At 35.2% G+C, this 21,030-nt stretch overlaps 1 protein-coding gene across 14 annotated transcripts in view; it reads right to left on the bottom strand.

The window, feature by feature from the left end:
• The window catches only part of R3HDM1 (R3H domain containing 1), a 206,357-nt gene that overhangs the window by 99,516 nt on the left and 85,811 nt on the right, over positions 1 to 21,030 (bottom strand). For 11 of the 14 annotated variants that reach the window (XM_040474936.1, XM_040474937.1, XM_040474935.1 and 8 more), the window contains 6 exons: positions 14,711 to 14,752; positions 14,159 to 14,248; positions 9,916 to 10,030; positions 8,776 to 8,854; positions 1,028 to 1,087; positions 804 to 944 (listed from right to left, as the gene is read on the bottom strand). In XM_040474936.1, coding sequence (XP_040330870.1) covers positions 804 to 944; positions 1,028 to 1,087; positions 8,776 to 8,854; positions 9,916 to 10,030; positions 14,159 to 14,248; positions 14,711 to 14,752 — 527 coding nt within the window. Of the gene's footprint in view, positions 1 to 803; positions 945 to 1,027; positions 1,088 to 8,775; positions 8,855 to 9,915; positions 10,031 to 14,158; positions 14,249 to 14,710; positions 14,753 to 21,030 lie in introns of those variants that run through there. The other 3 variants (XM_040474944.1, XM_040474948.1, XM_040474949.1) reach the window with 2 other exon arrangements.

Below are 21,030 nucleotides of genomic sequence, written 5' to 3'. Positions count from 1 at the left end.
AAGGAAAGGAAAGGAAAGGAAAGGAAAGGAAAGGAAAGGAAAGGAAAGGAAAGGAAAGGAAAGGAAAGGAAAGGAAAGGAAGAAGGAAGGAAGGAAGGAAGGAAGGAAGGAAGGAAGGAAGGAAGGAAGAGAAGCAGGGGAGATACTGTGGTACATGTTAAAATTTTAGGTGCCTCTGCACTGGGCCTTTTGGTCCCAAATACCAGTACTGATGCTGCAATTCACTAACACTATAAAGCTATCACTTTTTAAGCAAATGGCTCCTCTTAACTCCTTTAAATCTTTTCCTTGGTCAATTGTACATAGCTCAGAAGGGGGAATACAACATTATGGATAATACTATATTATTAACCAACAGTCCCACCTTCTCGAGATTTGTGGGAGAAAGAAGCAAAACCAGAGATTGAAAGGATTGTAAAGTGATGGAAGATAAATTAAATGTGAGGGTGTCAAAATGTGCCACAAAACAAAACAAAACAAATTTGCCTAAGGTTGGCCACAGCTATCTAAATTACATAAATTAAAAAAAAATCCAAGTGAATAGTTTTGAAACAGCACTGTTAATATGATTTCTGAAGTTTTTTTGGTTTTGCTTTTTTAAACCAGTCCTCATTCATCTGCCTTATTTTAGTCTAGACTGGTGCATTTTGTATCTGGTATGCTAAAGGTATTTTTGGCCCTATTACATAAGGTTGTCATAAAGCTGCTAAAACCTATGGAAAACCTCAGATGAAAAGTGCTGTAGAAAGATAAACTATAATCACACACATACTTAACAAATGCCTACATTTGTTGATACTTACATTCTTGTATTGCTAGTTTTGTTTACTATGACAGACTTCCCGCTCTGATCAACATTGTGGTCTAATCCAAAGTAAGCAGCTACTCTGTGTAATAGCATCCTATGGTAAGATGTCATTGGGGGAAATTTTTTACGTGGAGACCTAGAAGTAGAGGAAAAACTAATTTAGTAAGTCAAGGAGAACTATGATGACAATTTGTTTTCTTGTTAAATGTCAGGACTTACTCATTATTACCAATGAAATCTAAAATTTCTTGTTCCAATTTCAACAGCATCATTCTGTCCCTGAAACAAAATATGAAGACTCTTATATATAAAACTTAACACTGAATTATTATGGCTCATTTTTCTCCTAAAAACTGTATATCATAAGCATGATGCTAGAATATGTAGATGATTTCTAAAAAAAGTAATGTTTAAAAAAAATTAAAGATGACTTTTTTTAGTTTAATTTTTTATTATGGAAAATTTCAGACACATACAAATGTTAAGAGAGCTGTGTAATGAATCTCAATGTAGCCTTTATTCAATTTTAACAATTATCAACACATGGCGATTCTTAAAACAGGTATTTTGATCTGCTAGGTATATGTATATGGGAGTCTGTTCTGTAGATATATACATAATAAGAGCATATTAATCTTTTACTTCCTTAATAAAGCTGAGAAATAGCAAGAAAACAGACAATTTTAGTTAGGTTCATGACTTTGTTATGTTGAGCTCCATAGAAACAGTACTCTAAAGAACATGCAATGCCAGTAACAACAGGAATATTCCTAAGGGAATCTAATGCTAGTATACAGATGGAACTATAGCAGAGAAGTATGAATTACATTATTAATTCTGACTCAGAAAAAGAAGTCTTTTGAAATCATTCTGTAAACTTGTATTATGTATTTTTAAGACTTTGGAAACTTTTGCCATAAAAATAAAAATGAACCCAAGGCCTTCAACTTGAAAAATAAATAAGGGCTCTAGGGAGTACCTGCATGTGCTCCTTTAGACCACTAGGGTCCTATTTAATGCAAATATGCTATAACAATAAATGGTATCACTACCCAAAGGACCTCCTTGCTCACATACCAAGAACATGGCTCAAAAGAGTATTCTTGTGCTCATTGGAAATTTCGTGTGCTTGTGAAATAAACAAACACACCCAGAGAACCTTAAAACCAGAAGTAGCTTCACAGATCATTCAGTTATGTCCCTGATCAAGAAAACTAGGCCGAAGGTTAATATTTCCCTCTCAAATAAGTAATACATAGTAGATCCCTCTTAGACTCTAAGAGAGCAGAGAATGTAGTGCCTCTGCTTAAACTGTCTGAAAGTCTAACTATACATCAGCCCTGAGTTTGACCCTTCCTCTTTCATTGCAAAGAAGTCTCATAAAACCAAGTGATATCTGACCATACATTTTTTTTTACATTAGTTGAAAAATCAAGAGAAAAACATGCCTACCTGGCGACTGCGAACCCAAAGGTGAAAATGGGATTACATTTTCACACAAATTCTAGCAATATTCAATTCTGCCCCCAAACCTGGTTCTCCTTTAAAACTCCTGAATTCAGTAAGTGGCACTATCTCTTACCCAGCATACTATAGAAGAATTCTGGCTTGCTACAATCCATTTTCTAATTCTCCCATGCAGTTAATTACTACTGCAAGTTTTACCTACCTTCTATCTACTTTTCTTTTATTTCCACTGCTGCTACCCTGGATCCAAGCAAGCCGGATCTCTGGCTTGACTACTGTAGCAGTAGTCTATCGTGTCTTTGTGTCTTCCCTCATTTCCTCCTTATCTATTCTACCTGGAACAGCCCTAATGACTTTTTAAAAACACATGTGTGGGGCGCCTGGGTGGCGCAGTTGGTTAAGCGTCCGACTTCAACCAGGTCACGATCTCACGGTCCGTGAGTTCGAGCCCCGCGTCGGGCTCTGGGCTGATGGCTCAGAGCCTGGAGCCTGTTCCCGATTCTGTGTCTCCCTCTCTCTCTGCTCCTCGCCCGTTCATGCTCTGTCTCTCTCTGTCCCAAAAATAAATAAACGTTGAAAAAAAAATTAAAAAAAAAAAAAAACCACATGTGTGACCACATGTTATTGCCTTGGTTAAATATTTATCACAGGATTGCCACTGCTCTGATTTAAGAAACAAACATCCAAAACGTGGCCTACAAGGTAGTCATGATTTGGTCTTTACCTCTTCAGACTCCTCAATCACAAACTCTTATCATTTTGGCTTATCTTTGTACTTGCCAAGCTCCTTCATGTTTCAGGTTACTTGAACATGAGGTTTCCTTTGCTTTGAACAACTTCCTATTTCTTAGAACTTGTTTCTTTCATACTTTTCTTTAAAAGCTACAATTATCTTTGTATAGTTATTTGGACTATATAGAAGAGCTCAACAAATGTATCTGCACGGAATCGATTAATCAAATTATTTTACCCATCAAGTCTTTTAATTTTTTTTCCCCTGAAAGTTTTTTGGGAGGTTGGGACATTTTTACTTCTCCCTGAAAAGGACTTATTTACATAACTCCAAGACCCTCTTTTCATCTAACCTTTTGAATGCAATCTAATTCTCAGTAACTTTCCTTACATATTTTATACACTTATTGTTTTAAAAAAAAGGAATCCGAGGCAGACAATTTATTAAGTATCCATGAAACAGTACTTTTAAGTTGGTCTGTTTCATAGGTAAATGCAAACATGTAATAAAGGTAGTAGATCAGTTGCTTTTAAAGCCAGTATAGAGGTTAAAACACACAAGTAGTAAAAGCAATTATATCTACAAAAATCAATCAAGGGATACACAAAATAGAAGGATGTAAAATGTGATATCATATACAAAAACATGGGGGGGGTAGTAAAAATTTAGTGCTTTTAGAATGTGTTCAAACTTAAGTGACCATCAACTTCATATACATTGCTATATGCATGTTATATATAGGCATAACAGTAACCGCAAATCAAAAACCTACAATAAATGCACACACAAAAAAGAGAAAGGAATCCAAGCATTCCACTAATGAAAGGCATCAAACCACAAGGGAAGAGAGCAAGAGAAAAAGAAAGGAACGCTGAACTACAAAAACAACCACAACAAAACAAGTAACAGAAAAAAAAAGCCTTTAAATATATCCTTATCAATAATTACTTTTTTTTTTTTCAACATTTATTTATTTTTGGGACAGAGAGAGACAGAGCATGAACGGGGGAGGGGCAGAGAGAGAGGGAGACACAGAATCGGAAACAGGCTCCAGGCTCCGAGCCATCAGCCCAGAGCCTGACGCGGGGCTCGAACTCACGGACCGCGAGATCGTGACCTGGCTGAAGTCGGACGCTTAACTGACTGCGCCACCCAGGCGCCCCTATCAATAATTACTTTTAATGTAAGTAGACTAAATACTTCAATTAAAACACACAGGGTGGGTGGTTGGACTAAAAAACAGGATCCATCTATCTACTGTCTAATTTCAGACCTAAAGACACATGCATACTGAAAGTGAAGGGGTGGAAAAACATTTACCATGCAAATGGAAACAGGGGAAAATATTAAAAAAAAAAAAAAAAAGCCAGGGTAGGGGTACTTATATCAGAAAAGATAGGAAAAAAAAAATTATTTTCTGTTTTTGAACAGTAGGCAAAAGATCTGTGAAATGTGTTTCAGCAAATGTATTGCCACTAAAAATAAATTTGTTATCTCCATGAGAGAAAAATCTAACACTTTTACTAGCCATTGATATAAATTCAGTCTTTTTTCCCCTTTCACATGTAGATCTACAGATTGCAGAGGACTTTTTATCATTATCTGGACCACTTACAAAATAAACGCTTCTGCCTGGTTTACTATATTTTCAGTTACTAAGAAATATAACTTGTTAGAAAAATAAGACTGGTCATTTCCTTAAATTCTCAAGATTTACACTTCCTGCCTTTTATCTACTATAGTTTAGTCCAAGCTTCCTATAATCTGTAATCAAGGTTAGATATTTGGTGATGATCATTAACTTAAAATTTAATAATCCTTTATAGAAGCACTGCATATAGCACTCAAACTAACAAATCCACAAATTTCTTAAGGCATAAGGTTTAGCACATGAACCTAAAAGTGGGCATACTTACTGAAATTATTGTATAATCTTTTAAAGAGAACCAATGTATGCTATTATTTAAAAAATAATAAGAACAGGGACCTCAATCACACTGATCAATCAGCTACTATCTAAAATGAAGAGGCAACAATCTTTTAGTGTTCCCGTCATTATACGAGAAATAACTTTAGAGAAACTGTATGCAGCTAGCAGACCAGTGGCAAATAAAAAAGCAGAAAACAATAATGCTTCCATTTGACCACCCCTCCTTCCCAATATTCCATATGAGCTTGGTCAAATATCTGTAACAGATAATGACTAGTAAGTATAGCCTCTGCAAATATTTCTTGCAAATAGGAATTCCAGATAAATTATTACTTAACACCTGGAGTTAAGTTTATTTATTTGGCTGAGAATAAGATAAAGATTTAATGATCATAAGAAAAATCTTTTTTTTTTTAATGTTTTTTTTTTTTTTTTTAATTTATTTTTGAGATAGAGACAGAGCATGAGCAGGGGAGGGGCAGAGAGAGAGAGGGAGACACAGAATCCAAAGCAGGCTCCAGGCTCTGAGCAGTCAGGGCTTGAACTCACAGACTGTGAGATCTTGACCTGAGCTGAAGTCGGACGCTTAACCAACTGAGCCACCCAGGCGCCCCAAGAAAAATCTTGAAATGAAAGGTTGACTAAATTTTTCTAACATTAAAAATAAATCTAGAAGATTTCTCTGAACAATATCCAATCTTGACAGTTTTACTGGAAACTTGCCATACTTATACTACTTTTGTACCATGTAGATCTGGCAACTGATTGTGTGTTTCACTGAGAGAACACTAAGTCATTAGTTATTCCTAACAAAAATCTTCTCACAAAATTTAACATTAGCTACAAGTTTCTAAACCATATCGACATTAGTAATTACTTATATGTTGGCCATTACATGATTTACTTATGTTTATTCAAATACAAATACATACATAGGAAAAAAAATAGAAGTACTGATACATGCTACAACATGAATGAAACTTGAAAATATTATGCTAAGTGAATGAAGCCAGTCCACAAAAGACATATACATGATTTCATTCATAGGAGATGTCCAAAACAGGAAAATCTGTAGAGATATAAAGTAGATTAGAGCTCAGAGAACAGAAAGGTGATAGCTAAAAATATGCAGTTTCTTTTTGGGGTGATGAAAAAGTTGTAAAATTGCCTGTAGTGGTGGCTCTACGTATCTGTGAATATACTAAAAACCATTAAATGGTACATAAAAATACATGTGCAGATATATTTAAAACTTTTACATTTGTAGAAGCAGAGAACTGTACAACAGAAAAATATTTGAGGATGTATAAAAATAGATTCCTTATTGTCATTCTTACTGAGGTCTCTCCTACGGGTTCAGAGGAAAGAAAAATTCTGCCTGTCTAGCACCCTATCTTGTTTTATAGAAATTAGCTATGTGGTTTCTACCTTCCTCCTCATTCCCCAACCCAATGAGTTCTGGTTTCCACCATCCCACCCCAAATGAAACAATTTATTAAAATAGCCAAGAATTTCCTAATTTCTTAATCTAATGGACTGGTTTTGGTACTTCTATTTTCATGTCCCTGTGTTATTTTATCTTCCATGAAACAGCTCCCCCCATTCAACTCCCTGTCAAACTTCTAAGATAAATGTTCTCATGATTCTTCCGTTTTTAGGACTTGGTCTCTTCCTTTCTCATCTACCTTTTCTATCCTGTCTTCCCACAGAATTTTGTCCTTGTCATTTTAATCCTTCTCAAGCTTCATCTCTACAAGTGACTCCCAAACCTATTACTCAAGTTTCATATACTTGAAAACCAGAGCATTTTAACTGCTGTGAGATCACATCTCCTGCTGTTTCACGTGGCACCTCAAACTATACTTAGAACATGCCCGATTCTACTCAGGCTTGCCCCTTACCCACTTTCTCAGTTAATGGGACTGTTAATGGGACTCAGTTAATGGGGCTAGCCAGAAACCTAGTAGCTATTCTACATCATAACCATTCTATATCCAAATCATCACTATGTCCTGCTTTGATGCTTCCTAAGTATCTTTCAAACATGTCCTTTCCTCTCTATTCCTCTCTATGGTGTCCTATCCACATTCTTTGTTGGCCCCTCACTGCCAACGTAATCTTTCTAAAATACCTATACCTATTATGGCATTACCCTATTCAAAATTCTTTAGTTACTCCTCAACTTAGCATGCCATACTCAGTACTTCTTAAATGATGCACTACTCACTATTTTTCATTGTTCATTACTGTCTTAAAGATCTCTTTAGGATCCCTGGCATCCCAGCAGCACTGCACACTCAATGGGCTCACCACCCCACAGTGTTGGTACAGTCCTAGGTCGAGAACAACTGGATATGGTCTGTCTTCATACCTCACCAACATCTTCCCCATCACTTTCTGGAATCACTTACCACATGCCTCCCTGCTAGACTTTCCTTGGATATACCACTTCCTCTCTCACACTACTGTGCCTTGTCAGTGCACTTATATCTATCCTAGAATGCCTTTCTCATGCTTCTCTATATGGCCAGCTTGCTTCCACTTAAAACACTATGAATTCATGGCTCAGCCCAGGCTTATTTTTTCAGTGAAGTCTTCCGATATCCTTTCAAAAAGAGGTTGGGCCCCCCCCGCTGTGTTTTTATAGCACATCCAAAAACTTCTTTTACAACATCAAAATTTAATTTTAATTATATATCCTATGTTTTTTCCTAGCTCAGACATGGTTAATACTTTGGGGTAGGGATTATATCTCCATCTTTCTATTTACAGTGTTTTTAGCACAAAGCTTGGAATATGACAGATGTTCAGTAAATGCCTGTTCAATGAACTAATGGATTAATCATTCTGTTGTGACCAGTGAGGAATAAACTTAAACTGAAGAAAAAAAAAGTCATGCAGACTTGTCTTATTTTCTTCCTCACTCCATACTATACTCCTTCAACCCCATTTACAAGAAGACCACTTTTCATTTTGGTGGTTCTCTTTTTGGGGTTTATGTTAAATATACAACAGAAAACCAAGATGATATTGAATACAATAAATCCTGAATGAAAATAAAGATTATCTTGAAGCATGACACAAGATAAGCCTCAAAGAGACTAGAGAGAGTTATTCCTGTTATCTTCCATATGCATATACCCAGAGAAAGGGTTTTACTTTCATTTTAATGGACGTTAAAGAACTACCACCATGTACAGCTAATATCTAGAGGAGGGATTCTTAGCCTTGGAGTCTTCTACCCCATGAAAGTGTTAGGCAGATATTTTGTAGATAAGGCTTTTTGTGGGGAGAAGGCCACAAAGGGGTCAATGACCTGCCAGAAAGTTAGAGTGTATTCATTAGTACCCTGGCAACACAAAGGGTTTCACAGTGACCCACAAAAGGACCTTAAAAATCTTTAGGTTGAAGGTTAATACACAAGAGTGAACAAAAATTCTGCATTTAGTCAAGTTCAAAAACTCAAAATGAATACACTAAGTTCTTATTTGGGTGAGTGTATTATTGTAAGGGAATTTTTTTTTTTTCTTTTCCACGATTCATGATTACCTCTCTACCTCAATTAAGAGTCAAATATCTTGGTGATTCTGTATTTCCAAAAATTCCTACAAAAAGAATGAATTATTTTTATATCATGGGACATGAAAAATGCAAAAAAAAATATTTATACATGTGCATACAGTAGACCAACAACATCTTAGCCCTAGGAAACTAAAATGTTTCTGGTGTACTTCAAACACTGCAATCTTATTCTAATATTCTAACTCAGTAATGAAAACAAACATAGCAAAATTATGGCACTCCAAGCAATGTAAACCTTATAAATTTAATTTTTACCTGGGATTGTTTTTTAATGTATTTACTAAAAATTCATGTAGATCTATGCCAGTTGAATCAGTGTATTCTTGACTGGAATCTAAAAAACAACAACACAAAAACCCAGTATAAAGTTGTCTGAAAACAAATCCCTTTCCCTTTTACACATGATGCATATTTTAAACAAAATGAGATGCCCCACATGGGAAAAAACTGACAAGGAAGGAAAAGGGAATTTACGATGAACTCAAATGACCACAAGCTTTCTACTCCCAAATAATGAGCATGACAAAGATTTATATAACTGCATGTTCATGCATATTCTTAATTTTTTTTCTCTCACACATGCCTGTTTAATTTACTCTAAAGTCTTTAAAGATCCTTTTATATACTCACCACAATTCTCATGATCAAAAATGCCTCAAGTGAAAAATTTGAATGAATTAAATAATTATCCATATTTAGCACAAATTAAGACAGTTTAGTTCAGTTAAGAACATAAGTAGAGGCAATAGGTTGGAAGTAGGTAGGAATTCTAGTTCTGAAAAAGTATTTAGATTTGATCAGGCCTATCACCAAAGGCTTGCTTTCAAAATAGTTTTTCAGATATTCATGTTTACATTCTTCCCCTTAAATATAATATACTCACACTGTTCATAATACTGGCCAATGTAACTGGTTTTATAAATTAAAGAAGTATTGTCATTGACTTGTAATGCTAGATGATGAAGTTCCTTGAAATTTGTTATGAAAGATAAACATTCTGGGTTTCCAAGAATATTCTTAACAGATACTGCATATTTTGGCATCAGCTTGTTGTATCATATAGAATTAAAGAGTAATACTATTTTTAACAGACTCAAGTATTCAAATCATAGTGATTCCAGTATTTCATTATGAGAGACCAATAAGAGGTCAAGACAGTTATCTGCCTCAGTGATTTTGGCATATGTTGCAGTTTCTTTGGCTGAAGCATCTTACTGATGTTCAGATTTGTGTTATGCCATTTTGCCCAGATGAGCAAATTATTTTAACATCCCTTAAGTCTGTTCTGTTATCATTTTTACTAGAGATATATTATACATAAAGTTTCAAGGGATAAAGGATGGAATTATTGACAGTAAAATTAAAATTTTGTTTGAAAACGAATAAATTGCAAACCTCTTGATAACATTTTTCTGGGTAACTTATCATTGGCTTTTTCTTTTTCTGCTTCATCTTTTGAGGGCTTCTCCTCTTTTTCAAATGATTGCGTTAACTGGATCTGAATTTTCTCCTGTTGGAAGGCAAAATCAGTTATAAATGAAAATATAAAGCAATTCAGCTAATACCACACATTTATATTTTTTGAGTAACACAAAACTGTATGGAGGAGAAAAAGGATAAAGATTTTTATGTTAACTAATTAGATTCTTCATACTGGAATACAACTTAATATTTTACCACTTATATCAAAGTCTTGATAGAAAATGTTAAAATTAATGTTTTGAGTTGAATGTATCAATTTAAACGTGTCCTCAAAATTACTTTACAGAACATAAGATATTTTCTATGTTACTCTGAATATATCTACTTGTAAAACCCTTGGAGGGTCAGAAGCAAGGTCTTCTTAGCCTATTTTTGTACTGGAGATGCCACTGCCAAACAAAAGAATAATGATCTCAATCATGACAGTAAGAACAAGTGAGCATCAAGCCAACACTTAACAAAAAAATAGTTTTTTGAGTATCCTTTATAATCTCACACTCTTCCAATTCTCTTGCCATATAAAAATGTAAGTACAGATTTTCCAAAACCAAATCCACACATCTGATTATTTTCTATTTATGAATGACATATTACTGTTCCTCTTTCAATCACCACCATGTTTTAGAAAGGTTTCAAACAAGATTGTTTTCCTTCTGGATATGTAATATTTAACCCTGTGAAGTAATCATATTCTATAAAATAGAAAAAGGAATTCTACATTCCATTTCAAAAATAATAACATTAAATGTAATTTCAGAGCCCAAAGAAATTACTGGAAATTAATTCACATAGCCTAAAAAGGCAAAAAAAAAAAAAAAAAAAAAAAAAGTCACAAATCTATTCAAGCCAAGTCATAAAGGTAGAATAATTTCCAGATCATTTCTACTAAAGACAGAGGTATGACCTTTTTGTAGACTAAATGATACTATTATTTATTGATGAAAAACACTGATCAATTACTTCACTTTTCTGGGTGATGGTTGCCATGGAAATAAGTGTAATAAATCAACATCAAAAAGGATATAAATTTCAGGAGTTGAACTTGAAGTCACAAGAATTTTATTAACCTTTTTTTACCCATGTAATTTTTTTTGGAAAGAATATTTGACAGAATTTCTGGTCAAATATATGTATGTACTTTTTCCTATAGGGTTGCTGACTGTTATTTTTATCTTTGTTCTTCTGCTTCCTATTTCATCTCACTTCAAATTTGGGTTTAGAATATAGGGCACAAGCTCTGGACTAGCAATTTTTAGTAGAATGATGAACATCTGCTTTATGCCCTCCTTTGTCTTGCTTACCAAACTTCATATATTAATCAACTTCATACATTCATCAATTGGTAAAAGTCATTCTTCTCACTATGACTCATTTTCTTATCCACTTTCCTTATTCTATTCCTATATGTAAAACAGATATTTAAAAATGAATCCCAGAGCTATGTTTCAGAAGTAGAATATTACAGAAGTTTTCCTGACTTATAGATTTTACTCCTAACTCAAGAATAACCTATAGAATCCAGTTGGAAGATTTCACATTTAGGCCTTCACTAAAAGCAGCTTCCACTGAGTATCAGATTTCATCTCTAAATTCCCTTCCCAAAGCCCTACATTTTAATTACAGATATTAAACTATTTTGTCACGATGAACTGTATTTAAAAATACGGTAGGCTTCATACACCAAGGCCTTGCTTTCAGTTGGTACCAAGGCCTTGTTTTTAGTAGCAAATCAACGAGACATATTCAAAAACCCAGTAGTCCTTTTAAACGAACTCTTCTGACTATAAATAATTGGAAGGATAGCAACATCTCCACAGGAAGCTGTAATGCCTTTACTCTTCATTCTGTCATTGACATCTGTTATTGAGGTCACTTCCCTCTCATAAGCTCTCATCAGACACAAGTGACATCTCTTTTTTAATTGCCTCTCAACCTTTTGACTAATGAGTTTTATTCCAGATTAATTCCTCAAAAATCACATTCTGAAGCAGGCATTATTAGTTGGAAAATGTCTCTACTACCAAGAATTAGATACCAGCACATTTCATGGGAAATAGTTTATTTTCTAATTCTCGTTCAGGTGCAATTGTTAAGTCAAGGCTTGGAAAAAGATGACTTTCTACTAAAAGGAATATCTTTTGCTCTGAGAGAACAATAATGGGTTTTTACCTGAAAATAAAGAATTTATTGTATCCAAGAGAAACTGAGAAAGAATCTAGTAAGTGGAATACTGAACTCTGGCATAAATACTTTATTCCTCATTCATATGCTGTAACTTAGTTTCTGAACTTTATATAAACAGGAAAATTGTGATCAAAAATGTATACATTAATATATAATGTACACTCTTGATATTAATTTTTCACATGAATTTTCACTAGATATATTTATGTAGCACTATCAGAATTTTCCCTCCACTATTTTTCAGATCAGGTTAAAACGTACAAAGATCACCTTATCCTTTTTCTCATCAAGTATGCACTTTTTCTGTATTAGCAGTCTAATTATGAATGACCCTTTTCATTTCCTCAATATCCTTGGACTAATTCCAGGAGGCTAAGATGGTGTAACATTTTGGCCAACAGAATGAAAAAATGGATTTTCAAAAAAATTACAATATCCACCGCTCCACCTTGTACAGGTGTATTCTTCACTCTTGTACAAAATAACTTTTAAAATTGCTATTTCAAAAACAATTTCATTGATTTCTTCCAAAGTATACCATAACTCTCTAGCCTTATTAACAACCATGTAAAAGCCAAAGGTTAACATTTAAAACATGTTGTCTAGGCAATAGTTCTTAAGAAAACATTTGATTGTGTTTCTGCTTCTTGCTAGAAAGTTCATTATTACTAAAGCGTATCTATTTTATAGAATAAATACATAGAGCTATCTTTTATCTATGTAGTTAAATCTTCAATAAAAATCATACAATTTGAACACTATGTTCCTGACACTTGAACAAATTTCAAAGGAAACTAATTTTTATACATTCTTCGTTGACAATAAATATTTTCAAAACCTTCCTTTTCTTGTATTTTGGAAACAAAGAAGTGAAGTGGTTTTAAAAAACCCAACATGTTCTAAATATGTGACAACTATCTTTCACATCTATAATAGGCTTTTGAGGGCATCAGCTTCTAAATCAAGGCAAAGTATAACAATCTTTTTTTTTCTTTTGAATTAACGTACAACTGGCATTTATTTAAAAAAAAAAAAGGTTGTACAACCTATCATGGCCTTTTTCCCCCCCTTTCCTTGTTTTACTCACAGTTTCTTAAATAACCAAACAGTTGCTTCAATTCTTTGAAAATTATTATTGATACAGAACGGGATATCAGGCTGCTCAAACTCTTAAGTAGAACAAATCACCAACAGGCAAAGTTATCACACTGATAAAAACATTGGTAAAGCGTCCTAAATTATTTAGGGATAAATGTCCAAAGGTAACATGAGACAAAGATCAATGCATGGCTAAGATTATCAGAAAAGTAAAGTCATAGCATTAAAAAGAATATATAAAAGGCAAACTGAACCATTTGCTTGAACCTCAGTTGTTTAATATTTTACAGGCACAGACAGAAGAGAAATTAGAAGTATTAAACTATTATGGCCAACCTAACTAGAAAACTGGCTTCAGCATGCATTCAGGTTAATAAGTAAAATAATATATCAAGCCAAAGTCTTGGGTAGTCTCCTCTTCACACACAAGCAGTAAGTGTTTAACAAATTTATAAAAGCCAAAATAACAAGGGCAAATTTCATCACAATTATGCTCAGAAATACTACTTAATATTTTATAACGTTTCAATAATAATTTATAATCCCTTAAAGTCATCTTCCCAGTTAATTATATAATCCCTACATTTCTCCAGAGAGAAACCACTGCACCAAGCCTCAGATTGAAGCAATGAGGTTTTCCCGACTTTTATCTGTATCTTTGGTGGTATTATGAAATTAGCTTCACTCATTTAAAATAAAGCAAACAAATGAAAACACATACATAATGCACACACATGCATATACAACTTTTATTTAACCTTATGAAAAAATACTCTCCAGGAAGCAGGTTATTGTACCATGCCTTTAAATAACAATTTTTTGTTTTTGTTTTTTCTTTTCTTTTCTTTTCTTTTTTTTTTTTTTTTTTTTTTACCTGGTTCTCCTGTGATATCTCTGCTGTAGGGGGTGGTGGAGATTCTTCACACACTGCAAGGCTCCGAACTAGCTTTAACTTTGAGCTCGACTAAAGAGAAGTATTTAAAATTAACACTACATTTCACAAATCTAGGGCATATCCAAAAGCCCCCTAGAGTTAAAGTTTCTTTATAGCTTCTGCCATATATAAAAGTAGGTGAAATGCGCAAGTTAAATATATCATTAAATACCACTAAAACCCTTTGTTAAGAGGGAAAACAAATATAGTTTTGAAAACTACAGCAATAGCAAGAATGGGACTAATTCCAATTTCAAAAACCAAGAATGGTGAGAAAGCCATTTTCTCTATAGATAGAGAACCATTAAAGGTATAAAAGCAATGCACAAAAGCGACTAGGCAAGACAAAAACCCCAAATAAAACAAAATAAGCTTTCTGCCCCAAACAAAATATGACAAAACTAAACTGAATGCAGCGCTGTATGAAAACAAGGATTCATCAAGCATGAAGGAAGGCCCTTGGCATGCCAGCACAAAATATATTTACTATACCTTAGACCTTTTTCCTGTCTGTCCAAAGGATTGCAAAGGCCGCTGAACACACAAGAAAGATTCGTATTAAATTTCACACTGAAACAAAATGTTTGTTGCTTAATTCATAATCCTAAACCACAGAGAAACTACCTGCACAAAGTACTGGAAATGAGGAAATCAAAGTTGGTTTTAAGTAAAAAAGTATTGATTCCTCCCAGAATCACACTTATAGAAGATTCTCTAAAATCCTTCTGTGGGTATTTTGGTATTTTCTTTAAGTCAGCAAATGGCCAAAATTTCCATGTTAACTGAGTTAAATGGAACTTATAAAGTAACTAATTAGATACACTAAAATAAAATATACTTCTTAAGAATTTTATAACATATTACATTTTAGCTAAGGTGAGGAAAACATACAAACACACACACACACACACACACACACGCACACACACACACCTGAGTGATTTTAAGTAGCTATGCTTAGAAAAGTTTCCAAACTTACTAAGAATGCTTTAAATGCACACTGAGTCAGAGTACAACCACATATCTACTGAGTCTTTTTAACACTATAAAGAGGCACACCACCAGTTTATTAATGATGGAATCCTTTTTGCCTGGTCTAGGGTAAGGCAAAGAAGCAGAAAGAAAAGAGGGCAGTTACAATATGCATTTCATTCAGCAAGACTGGAAGATCACACGACCTGGACACCCGCTGGGACAACCAGCTCTAGTTTGTGATACCAGGCTCTGGTTTGGGAAAGCAGCTGAAGTGCCTATGAAATGAAGCCAGACAGGTTTTAAACACTTTATTTCTTCCCACCTCCTTCCAATCTACCTCTCAACCCCAATCCCCAATAGGTATCTATCATTCATACACATTAAAACCAGGAAGCTAGTTTGGTACCAAACATAAAACAGGTGAAAAAGTCCTTCTTTTTTTTTTTAATTTCCATCTTCATTTTCTTTTTTTAAATTTTTTTTTCAACGTTTTTTATTTATTTTTGGGACAGAGAGAGACAGAGCATGAACGGGGGAGGGGCAGAGAGAGAGGGAGACACAGAATTGGAAACAGGCTCCAGGCTCTGAGCCATCAGCCCAGAGCCTGACACGGGGCTCGAACTCACGGACCGCGAGATCGTGACCTGGCTGAAGTCGGACGTTTAACCGACTGCGCCACCCAGGAGCCCCAGTCCTTCTTAATATCTAGATTAGTATGCTTTGCATATGAAAAAAAAAAAGCCACTATTTCATTCTTCCACCCAAAAAAAGCCTTATGTAAAACCAACAGAAATGGGAATCTGGGGATTCCTGGGTGGCTCAGTTGGTTGAGCATCTGACTCTTGATTTCGGCTCAGTCATGATATCACTGTGGTGAGACTGAACCCCGCATCGGGCCCCATGCCGGGCAAAGAGCCTGCTTAAGATTCTCTCCTACTCACTCACTCTCACTTTCTGTCTTTCTTTCTCTCGAAGAGGAAGAAGAAGAAAAAATGAGAATCTGCAGTACCAGTGTGTCCTTGTATCCAGTGTGACCTTGTATCCAAAGGTCTTGAAATATAAGAAGCACTATATTTGGGGGAGTTTTGACTCCGGATTACCAGAGTCATTTAGCAATAACAAAAGAAAAATAGAAAAAATAAAGAAGAAAACGGCATGGAAGTGCACACAGATGCATATGTCAGTGCTTCCTGCCTATGAGACCTTCTGCATGTTGGTACTGTCTTCTGTTTCTATTTACTTTCCTCTTTAATTTGTTCAAGAGGATTTCTAACAATCTGTACTGATATCTAAAAGCAGAATTAAAAAAGTTATGCTACATAATGCAGTAAGGACTTACAGGCCACAAAGTGGGAGAAAAATCAATAGATGAACACTAGAAAATCCACATAACTAAATGATGTCCAAGGCACTAGAAGGGAAAAGAATTTGTGACTTACTCCCCTTCTCTTAAACCCTTACAATTTTAAGCATCAAGAGTACAAAACTTTCTACTGAAAAACTAAAAAAAAATTTTTTTTAATGTTTTACTTATTTTTGAGACAGAGACAGAGCATGAGCAGGGGAGGGACAGAGAGAGAGGGAGACAACAGAATCCGAACCAGGCTCCACACTCTGAGCTGTCAGCACAGAGCCCAGCGCAGGGCTTAAACTCACAAACCATGAGATCATGACCTGAGCCGAAGTCAGTTTAGCTGACTGAGCCACCCAGGCACCCCAGTCTATTGAAAATTTTTAAAAGAGATGATTAAATGGCAAGTACAAACTGTATTTCCTATGTAGAAGGGTTGACTTCAAATTTCTAGCTTTGCTTATTAGTAGGTGATCCTGGTCAAATTTTTTTCGGTTTATTCTCATCTGTATAAAAGTTCTTATGATTTGTACTAATTTTCAAGGCTCCTGAATAGGTTCAATTAAACAGCAGAGTAAAAAAGGTGCTCTGTAAAACCTAAAGCACTATATATATATGTAATACATTATTAAAAGTTAGGAACCTAGCATGTCAGAAAACCTATGTCCTATTTCTAATCACTAGACCTAAGATTTAACTTAAAAAAAAATTAAGTGGGGATACTGTATGTTACCCCTACAGTAATTGTTTAGAGTTTTTATAGACTCATACATGCATTCACCAGCTCAGTTTTAATTCATAAGGAACTTTTGATAACAATAAAGATAAAAAAAGAGGTAAAATGATCTCATTGTGATTTCATTTAATTTAACATGTTCTGAATTCCTGCTTGTATACATGACACTGCCACACACTGGGCTACACAGATGAATAAGACTGTTTCTGGTCTCAAGAACCTTAGAGTCCAAGTTCAGGATTACTAAACAGTCCACCAGAACCCAAAACCTTCAGACTACTACCGGTGACAGACAGAATACTAAAGATGGTCTCCCCATATTCCAATCCCCTGGTAATTTAATCAAACTCTAACCTAAGTAAAGCTGTGAGGGGGTTTTGGAGACATAATTAAAGTCCCAATTCAGTCCATCATAAGATACAGATAATCCAGCAGGGTTTGACACATTCATGAGAGCTCTTTTAAAGCTGAAAGTTTTCTTTGGTTGGGAGAAGGGCAAGAAAACGGGTGAGAAGGACATGACACACCAGTGTTGGCTTTGAAGACGGAGAGGCCATGGGAGGATTGCAGGCAGGCTCTAAGGAGCAGAGAGTAAGCAGCCCGTGGCTGAGAAGTCAGCAAGGAAACGTGGACCTCAAACTTAAAGCTAGCTGCAAGGAACTAAATTACACTAGCAACTGGAATGAGCTTGGAAGCAAATTCTTCCCTGAGTCTCCAGATAAGGGCCTAGGCTGGCCAACACCTTTGAGTTTGGCTTTGTGAAACCCTAAACAAAGAACTCAGCTGAACCCAACTTAGCTTCAACAGAACTATGAGTTGGCAAGTGGATGCTACTTTTAAGCATCTAAGTTTACAGTAATATGCTATGCTGCAATAGAAAACTAATACACTACTCCATTAAATAGATTATAAAATGCCAAAGGGCCATTATTCAATAAAAATCAGTTATAACTTCACTTCAAATAGCAAAGAACTGAAATTACATAATATATACATAACAACAAAGCAGAGAAAACATGTTGTGTGTATTAAAACAAACAGCCTTTGTTTTATATTTTGGTATCATTTTGGCAGCCAGATTTGACTTTAAATAGGAATAAAATTATTTTAAAAATGTATCTTTTTAAGGAATAATTTTTACTTTTTCCTCATTTTTTTTTTAAATTAGTGAAAAATACACATAAAATTTACCATATTAGCGGTTAGGTGTACAGATCAGTAGTATTAAATGCATTCATAATGTTGTGCAACCATCACTACCATCCACATCCATAACTCTTCATCTTGTAAAACTGGAAGTTACTCTATTAAATATAACTCCTCATTCTCCTTTCCCCAGCCCCTGGCAACAACCATTCTACTTTGTCTTAATGATTCTGACTACTTTTAAGTACCTCATAAAGGTGAAAGCACATAGTATTTGCCTTTTGTGACTGGATTATTTCACTTAGCATAATGACCTCAAGGTTGTAGCATGTTGCAGAATTTCCTTCCTAAGGCTGAGTAATATTCAATTTTATGTATATACCAAAACATGCTTACCCATTCATTCATCTGTTGATGGATCCATTTGAGGTGATTCAATGTTTCAGTTATTGTGAATAATGTTGCTAAGAACGTGGGTGTATAAATATCTCTTCAAAATCCTTTTAATTATTTTTTGGGGGGGAGGGGACTTAAAAGTGGAATTGCTGGATCACATAGTAGTTCTATTTTTAAGTTTTTTAATTAAATGTTATGCCGCTTTCCACTAGTGGCTGTCCCATTTTAAGTTCCCACCAAGATTGTACAAGGTTTTAATTCCCCTACATCTTGCCAAAACGTGCTTTCTGGTTTTTGATATCCATCCAAATGGGTATGAGGTAGTATCTCATTGTGGTTTTGATTTGCTTTTCCCTAATGTTTAATGATGATGTGTATCTTTTCATGCACTTACTGGCCATTCATAGATATTTGGAGAAATGTCTATTTAAGTCCTTTGCCCATTTTTGAATAGGGTTGTTTTGTACTTGTGTTTTTAGGAATTCTCTATATATTCTGGTTATTAACCACTTATCAGATACATGATTTACAATATTTTCTCCTATTCTATGGGTTGTCTGTCTACTCTGTTGACAGTGTCTTGTAATGCACAATTAAAAAGTTTTTTTTCATGAAATCTAACTTGTCTTTTCTTCTTTTGTTACCTGTGCCTTTGGTGTCATAGCCAAGAAATGATTGCCAAATCTAATGTCATAAAAGTAATCACCCTCCCCCTGTTCGAGATTTTGAATCACATTCCATTTGGTATCCTGATTAGAGTAAAAGCAGTGAGAATTATGCTTTACGAACACTGCATTATTGCAACATTGTGATATGGCTTTAAATGGATTGTATACGAGAAAAAAATAACACTGGAATTAAGGCAATAACTACATATGCAAACCAAACACATTACTCTGACACAGCCTTTAGTAAAAAGCTCTTTTGATTAAGTGAATTGATATTGCTGCAAGCAGGTCAGTCACTGAGTTGAAGGATAATCTTTGAATGGCTTCATTCATTTAAAAAAGTACCTCCTACTGGCCCACCATAGCCAAAGGAAGCCTCTGCTAATCTCCACCGGTGTCACTTGCAATCACTGTGCCTACAATCTTCTGATACAACTGACTGAACATATGTTTTATCTATAAAAGATCGATCTCTCCAGTGACCATGATCCTGATCAGGGTGGAGACATCTGTGTTGGCACATTTCATGGAATAGCAGAGCCTCTCAGTAAAAAAAGCAAGGCGGTTCAGGGTATAGTGGAAGATGGGTCTTCAGACCACTTTTAATTCACGGCCAACACAGCTTAACAAATCTTGATTATCCATCCTGGAATAAGCCTCCATGGTAGTTTTTAGCTGAGAGAAGATACTTATGGCAAGAGTCATGTTAAAGCAAGATTCATCTGTCCCTAGTCTCCTCTCACCTGCTTGATAGAGATGCTGAATATCTTCCTGAGCCAATTGGTAGTATGTATGCACATGAGCTTAGCATTTTATTTTCCCCTTCCAAAACCCATCCATCTTGAGAACACTCTGGCTATCTTGTCTGACTCTCATTAGCCAAGTCTCACTAATTAGGAAGCAAACTCCAGCTTTGGTCAGGGATGCCTCTTGGAGTGTCCTCAGTTTTGCAAATGTTGTAGCATTTACAAGACTCAACAAAAAGAGCTTGGGTTCACTATAAAATGCACAGAAACACAGATGCTGCTTTTAGGGTAGTTGGGCAAAAATAAGCTTGGGAAAGATGACTGAGTTATCACTGCTCTGGAAAAACCACATGGAGGTAGAAGGCTGGAGGTGACTCTTGGTTATCCACTGGCTCTCCAAGTGACCTGGGTGTAGATATCTGGAAAACGGAAGGGGTGCTCAGATAAACTCTGGGAACTTTAGCTGTGACTGTTTGAGTTTTATGAATTTAACTACAAAATGGTAAGTTACTACCTTGAGCATCTCTTGCGGACTCAGGATCTTTTTTGGAAGAAATGTCAATGGGATTAACAGAGGGCACGTCTCTTCCAAGGCATTTCTTCCTCAGGTTCTTAAAGGGTGATGGTGGTGATGAATACCTCCACTGATGTCCATGATATTCAAATGGAAACCCATCCAGCCTGAACCCAAACACACACTGTCTGGGTCTGGCACCAGAAGACTAATATAGTGTTGTCTCAGATCTCAGCATCAACTCCTTTCTTGAAAATGCCACATTCTCTCTGGTAATACT

This window comes from Herpailurus yagouaroundi, unplaced genomic scaffold, assembly GCF_014898765.1.
Source record: "Herpailurus yagouaroundi ecotype Mexico unplaced genomic scaffold, PumYag 140, whole genome shotgun sequence".
Lineage (NCBI taxonomy): Eukaryota > Metazoa > Chordata > Mammalia > Carnivora > Felidae > Herpailurus > Herpailurus yagouaroundi.
The sequence above is the reverse complement of the archived record's forward strand: the minus strand, read 5'-3'. Positions and strand labels throughout refer to the sequence as shown.